Source organism: Microchirus variegatus (genome assembly GCF_963457635.1).
Source record: "Microchirus variegatus genome assembly, chromosome: 3".
Classification (NCBI taxonomy): domain Eukaryota; kingdom Metazoa; phylum Chordata; class Actinopteri; order Pleuronectiformes; family Soleidae; genus Microchirus; species Microchirus variegatus.
In genome coordinates, this window is record NC_139804.1 from 1,568,260 (window position 1) to 1,575,784 (window position 7,525).

Below are 7,525 nucleotides of genomic sequence, written 5' to 3' on the forward strand. Positions count from 1 at the left end.
ACTTACTTGTGTCAGTTATTATTATTTTTTAAATTAAACTGAAATAATTATGCTGTTCTTTATCAGTTTTTTTCTCCATTATTTCTTCTCTTTTGTTGAAATAAATGATTATGATTAAAATAAACAAACATTAAAACTCTTGATATTACTCACTATCTTTCTCTCTTTTTTTACATCCGGGTCACGGTCCGCTGTTTCAGCTCCACTTCATATGATGATGATGGACCAGGCTAACGGCAGCTAGCCGCCTTGTTTCCTCGGCATTTCGCTGGTAATTTGACGCGGAAACTGACGCTCTTTTGTGCCCGAAACTTGGCAACAACCGCGGAGACATGTCCGCGGCTGCTGTTCGGAGGACGACATCCACGTAGACGTGAGTAAAACCCGGCTCCGTTTCTTTCCACCACTCGGGGAAAAGTAGCCAAGTTAGCGGCTAGGTAGCTAGCCAGCCAGCTAGCTAACGTAGCCTGGAAGCTAACGTTAATGTTGTCGCTGAGGAGCTTGAGCAGAAGATAGAATCGCGTATTTAATCGAATTTAAAGACTTTATTTGTTTTTGTTTTTTTTACTTTAAACATTTCAAATGGTTGTTGTTTTTGAAAAAACTCACTTTCTTTGAATAGTGTGGTTTGTTAGAGCAGGACTTAATGATTCCTTACCTTGATTTTTCATATACTTTTATCATTTCTAAAACCTCTGGCTCTCTTAACAACTGCTCTTTGTATTTTTAAACGTTAATATTTAATGAAACTTGCATTTAAACCAGTCTACGTGTACTGTTAAGTGTGAAAGACAGTGGAAGTAAAATAAAATAACATGGACAAATGTGTTATTAAAATAATAATGAGAGGAATCACACTTTAATGTATTGACAGAATATACGCTTCTCTGAATTGTTGTCATTATTGTAATTTTTATTGTAATCTGCACCTGTCAAAAGTGTGCCTATGCTCCTTTTGTCTGTTTTATGATAGAATGAATTGTTTTAATGGGTTCCGTTGTCTTTTGTATACATCATGATCATATGGCTCCTCAAGAAAAGGTTGAAGATAACTTTTAAGACACATTGAGGTCAACAGACGTTAGGTTAAACATTTAAAAAATAATACTATAAATGCTCTTCTTTGCTCGTTAAACGTGTATTTCATGAGAAATAATGTGAAATAATGTCAAATATCTTTGGGTTTTCGACGCTACGGTGGATTTATTATTTTATCGCATGCAAACTGCACATAAACAAATGTAGTTGTGTCCTCGAGGACTGTCCTTATCTTGTCAGACTGCAGATGGACACAGGTGTTGTCGAAAATAAGGAAATAAATTCAATGTAAAGTTCTCTCATTGTGTGAAGCATTAAGTCAACACGTGTACTCGAACAGCCTTTATTCAAACATGGCTTCTCACCATGGAACAGGAACCGTTTTGACCTTGAAGGTCTTTTTCAGGTGCAAAATGGTGGACAATCATTAAGCAAACATTTGCAAAGCCCTGGCAGCAGAAGAGGTGCCACCCAGTCCTGACTGCATGATTATATGTGCTGATATCAACAGGGAGTGACTGAGAACTCTGATGACGAGGCCTTTCTGTCCAAGGGAAACACGGATCGTAGCCGCTAATCGAAAAGTCTCAAGTCTGTAATGTCTGCGGAGTTCATTTTTATACATTTTAATGGTGGAAAAGTAAAGTTTTGGAAGAGACTCACTCTCCTGCAACAGTCCGTAGACATAATCGGCTTCTTTTATTTTAGCTTGGCCCACTGCTGCCTCGTGTGCAAAGTTTGCAAAAGCCAAACTAAGCAGTGTAAACACAAATAAATCATATAAAGGCGAATGCAGGGGTTTCCCCAACTCTTTACCCAAGTTTCCCCTTCGATCGTTTGAGCAGCGCCACCGTGAGGAGACATGAGGTAGTGACGCCCGGCGCTTGAAACCGGCAGAGACCGTTTATGTATGAATTAAAATATTAAGATAAGGTAAGATGGTCCTATAATATAGAAAGATATTAACAATACACAACAACGTTGAAATAAAATGTACATTATAGATAGTTACCAGATTAAATACACTATGGGCTTCATCTTTACAATATAAACATCTATCTATCTATCTATCTATCTATCTATCTATCTATCTATCTATCTATCTATCTATCTATCTATCTATCTATCTATCTATCTATCACCAAATGGATGTTTTGACCCAAACCTACCTGCAACTAACAATCTTTATATCTTTATAATGGATTAATCTGTTTAAATATGTTCTTGATGAGTTGTTTGGTCCGTTCCAAGTGTTGGAAAATGTTAAACCTCTAACTGATGATGTTCTCAAACGTCTTGTTTTGTCCGTTCATATTTAAGAAGCTGAAAAATCACAGTTAACTTGTTTTAATTATTTAAAGAAAAAAGGAAAATAATATTCGAACGCATTAGTTTAGGAAATTGTTGGCAATTCATTTAGTCACTGATGAATTTAAAAATAAATAAACAAATAAAATGAATATGTGATCAAATAAACTCCACAAATGCATTTTGCATTGAACAATAATTAATCAATTACTAACGAATAACTTTTGATCATGGAGTGTGTTTTTTCTAATGTTTTTCCGCTTCTTAAATGTGAACATTTTAGACGTTATGCATTATAACAAATCAATTGATGATGAAAATAATTGTTAGTTGCGAATCCTGTTTAATGCAAGTTGTGAAAAGCAGCGCTAAGATAATGGACGCACACACTAAAACGTCACACACTTTGATAATTACCACACAATTAACATTACAGTAGGAAAATATTTGTTATTTAAAGGAGTGAAAACATCATAAAACCTTTGAAGCGTCTCCTCACTTCTTCTCCTAATTCAGAAATCCACTAAAAGCACATTTTCAGCTCAGTTTCTCCACATTTTGCCCAAACGTGGTCAATGTTGACACTTTTATGTGATGTGTTTGTCGTAATGACGGCTATTTTCACCTCCTATTTTGATGCAAAAAGGCAAAAGTAATTTCCCTTTTTGGAGGTCGTCGTGTTTTGTATAATATGCAAAAACGTCTGGTTTTTGTTACGTAAGGCAAATTATAGTTGTTATTCATTTTTTAGAAAAAGCAGTGTGTGTCTGGTACAGAGTGTGACTCCCTGCAGCTTATTCAGGTTATTATGGTCATATTTCCTGAATCCTTACAGCAGAACAGTTTATAAAGAGGAAACTCTATAAGTGGAGATGAAATATGAGGTTTAAATCACTGAGACACACCAGACTCGAGCTGTTGTGCTACTTTATACTCATTCAGGCGGATATTTAGGCCATTTTTATAAATAATTAGCATCGGGCGATGTTTTTAAGCTACTGTTTTTTTATTATTAAGGTGTTAAATCTGTTCAGGTTAGACCTGTGTTCCTAATAAGACCTCGAAGGACATCCTGGTTTAATAAAAGAGGGAAAAATGGACGTTTAAAAGTGGAGGGAAATGGAAAATTGTTCAAAAAGTAAAACTTGGAGGTAGATTTTTAACCAGAGCTTTTGTGTTTGATGTGCTGAATTTTTAAAAAGGAGAGATGTCTTATTAGGGATTATTGATTTAGCGAAAATATTGTGTTTGACCCAAATTTGCTGGTGCAATTTGAGTCGTTATTGTAGTTTGTAAAATCAAGTTTTAGAGCAACGTTCACTGTGCTACAGAATTTAAAACGAGATGGAAAATTAGCACCTGAGATACCGTCGAATATCATCCGCTAAAACCCTTAGAACTCGTACAGAAGTGTTGGTGTATCGCACTTTGAACGCATCGTCTTAAGCCGCCCTCAATTAAAGGTGCATTATGTAATAAATCTAAAGCAACTTTGCCATAAAATCCTCCTAATATGTCACAGAGACTCAGGAATAATGTTCATATAACAAACTGAACTCACCAACAACAACAGTACAGACAAAATATTTGCATTTAAAAACATATTTTGCAGACTGCAAATCATGTTTTTGTTTTGAAATTATGTTTCGCCGTCATGTGGCGCCACCTACCGCCATCTACCAATAGAGTCTCAGCTGCCGAGCAACCACGGGTTGCCAGTTACGTCAGAAAACGTAACCTGAAAGACCTCGGTGTTTTGAATTTGAACGTAGTAACCGTTTTTGGCCACATTCTTACATGTGGCGCCTTTTAAAGGTGAAGTAAGTAGTTTATAGTGCCATCTAGAGGAGAGGCTGAAATTTACAACAGAGAACTGCTCCTCTGCTCACCCCCTCCCTTCCCTGAGCGATACGGTGTCCTCAGACGGTCAAATGTCGTCCTCGTCGTCTTTCTCCGTGTCAGCAGATGAGTTTCGTGGGAGAGGGCGGAGCTACCGCGGCCGTAGCAGACGAAGCGGAGAGAGAGGAGGCGGGACTTCCGCTACGATTTGTTCTCTCGCGTTTGTCCTTACAGGCTCCGGTAGAAACATGGTGTCTCGCTGCTAACAGTGGCTATGCAACCGCGGCCCGCGACCATGTTATTTTACATGACTTTTTGAAACACTACGAAAATGAAACAAAAACTATTATACAGCGACTAGACAATGCAGGAGCACATAATATGTATAAAAAAGTGGATTTTGGGTCATATAAACCCATAAATACTACACATTGTCCCTTTAACGCTCACGTTTTTGTTTCGCAGGTTCTTTACCGTCACAACAGCCACAATGCACCGACGACGGTAGCGTCGTCGTGGATGAGGGATGTGGACGGGAGACCCGCTGCTAACCGCTAGCTTCCGTTGTGAGACGTCCCGCCGTCCCGTCGCGTCATGTCTCTGCCGAACGAGTCGGGAAACCGGGGCAAGGACCGAGAGAGGGGAGCCCGTCCCAAGGTGAGACAGAGCCGCTCGGAGGAGAGGCGGGAACCGGGCGGAGCTCGCAAAGGCGCCAAGGGCAAGAAAAAAGGCGGCGCCTGCCACGAGCCGGCGGCGGAGCGGCCCGTCAGCGACGGCTTCGAGTACGGCGAGCTGTTGAATGAGCTGGAGTCCAGCGACCGATCGTCTACCGCTGCTCTGAAGGAGAGCTGGAGATGGCAGGGCGTGGAGGTGGCCTCATCTCTGCCGGGACAGGAGCGGCTCACGACCAGACCAGGACCAGGACCAGGACCAGGAACCGCGGGAGAGTCGTCGTCGTCGTCTGCTCCGAGTGACGGCGACGGCAGAGGCTCGAGCGGCAATCGTACTCTCCGACAGAAGATCCAAGATGCGATGGGTCAGTGTTTCCCGATAAAGACTCACAGCGCTGCGACGTCAGCAGCTGTAGCTCCGGCTCCGGCTCCGGCTCCGGCTCCGGTTCCGGCTCCACAGGATCTCGCAGCAGCAGCTGCCGGTGCCGGTGCTTCTGCTTCCGCGTCCTCGAAGCGCAAAATCCACCTGAGCGAGCTGATGTTGGACGACTGTCCTTTCCCCGTCGGGTCAGAGCTGGCTCAGAAATGGAACCTCATCAAGCAGCACACGGCGCCCATCACCCAGCCCCCTCTGCTGGACTCGGTCGCGGTCGTGTGCAGCGCCCCGACCTCCGCCGCCGTCGCCATGCCGACCGTGGTGGAGGACGTGGACGACAAGTTGCGGGAGCGCCGGCGCATCAGCATCGAGCAGGGCGTGGAGCCGCCGCCCAACGCCGAGATCCACACGTTTGAGGTGACGGCGCAGATCAACCCGCTGTACAAACACGGACCCAAAGTGGCTCACGGTATGAACGAGCTGTCGGCGTCCGAGAGGGCGTCGGCGTCCGAGAGGGCGTCGGCTCAGCAGCAGCTGCTCCTGCAGAGGCAGCAGCAGCACCAGATCCTGCTCCAGACCTGTCTGGACACTCTGGACGAGGTCGTGGCCTCGGCGTCGGCGTCCGTCCACGCCGCCGACCCCGTCCCCGACCCGCAGGCGGCCCCGGAGGCGGCGGCTCCGCCGACCGACGCCCCCGCCGAAGCCGCGCTCCCCGCCGCGCCCGAGCCCCACAAAGCCCACGACGGGTACCGCGTGCACACGCAGATCGACTACATCCACTGCCTGGTCCCGGACCTGCTGCAGATCACCAACCTGCCGTGCTACTGGGGCGTCATGGACCGCTACGAGGCCGAGCGGCTGCTGGAGGGCAAGCCCGAGGGCACCTTCCTCCTGAGGGACTCGGCGCAGGAGGACTACCTCTTCTCCGTTAGCTTCCGCCGCTACGGCCGCTCGCTGCACGCGCGCATCGAGCAGTGGAACCACAACTTCAGCTTCGACGTGCACGACCCCAGCGTGTTCCACGCGTCCACGGTGACGGGGCTGCTCGAGCACTACAAGGACCCCAACTCGTGCATGTTCTTCGAGCCGCTGCTGTCCAACCCCATCCACCGCGCGCAGCCGTTCAGCCTGCAGCACGTGTGCCGCGCGGTGGTCAGCAGCCGCACCACCTACGACGGCATCAACGCGCTGCCCATTCCGAACGCTCTGAAGAAGCGCCTGAAGGAGTATCACTACAAACAGAGGGTCAGGGTACGCAGGATGGACACGTGGTGGGAATGAAGAAGAAGAAGAAGAAGAACCACAGGAACATTCAAATACACTACTGTGCAAAGGGATTTGGTCACTAGGGCTGCAGATAATTAGCTATTGGTCCATGAAATGGTTTCCAGAAGCTGAAAAATCACATCATTTAATTGAATAAATGTCAACGAAACGCCGTTGACGCGTCAACGTTTGACGACACTGTTTTATATTAAAGTCCCGTTTATGGTAAACTTGAATTTACCAATTGAAAACTACTACAACTTCCGCTAAAGTTAGCAAGTTAGCTTCCCGTTATTCCCACTAAGGGGAAACTTGGACTTTTTAAGGTAACGTTAGGGATTAAAACATAAATACATTTTTTTTTTTTGTCCTTCAGTTGTTGGTTTACTTGAGCCCAATTTATACTCCTGCGTAAAGTGCTCTACGTGGGTTAGCCTCTGCGTCGTCTTTTTAAGTGTCCGTCACTCCGTCAAAGGACAACGGAGACGGCAAGGGCTGCGATTGGTCCTCAGGACATGGCCGAGCTTACGCTGCGCTGTGCTGTGCCGGCTCACAGTGCTCACCGAGCGTCCACAGAGGCGGAGCCGATATAGCTAAACTACAAATACGTCATATCTTAACACACACGGCACATGTTTAGACTCTAAATGGCTAATTTCTCGCCTCAAATTAGCTTAAAACGGCGTTCCGGGACACAGAAAAGTGAGAAACGGCCACCGTTTCAACAACAGCAACAGTCTTTCTCTCTCGGAAAGCCATTGCTCACTGTAGCCAGAAGCACAACAACCTTGCATGGCGACCCCTACTGGTCGGGCGGGAAATTGCAGTGCGTATCTGTCTTCTGCAGACACCGATTTTTCGGATTCATCTCTGCATCGTCGAGCGACCGCTTACAGGAAATCGTCGGACTGGATTATCGAAAACCAGGAAGAGACGGATCATATTTGACGGATCGCTGTATGACATACACGACCGTCCCGTGAAACTCTGCAGCCCTATTGGCCAACGTTAGTTTTGTTGTTTTAGC

General features: G+C 45.5%; 1 protein-coding gene across 1 annotated transcript; it reads left to right on the forward strand.

The window, feature by feature from the left end:
- Positions 1-269: 269 nt before the first annotated feature.
- Positions 270-6,513, forward strand: socs9 (suppressor of cytokine signaling 9; the record flags this gene model as incomplete). The annotated part of the gene is made up of 2 exons (XM_083886735.1): positions 270-373; positions 4,651-6,513. The coding sequence occupies exon 2, from the start codon at positions 4,780-4,782 to the stop codon at positions 6,511-6,513; it is 1,734 nt and encodes a 577-aa protein (XP_083742861.1). The 5' UTR covers positions 270-373; positions 4,651-4,779.
- Positions 6,514-7,525: the final 1,012 nt, after the last annotated feature.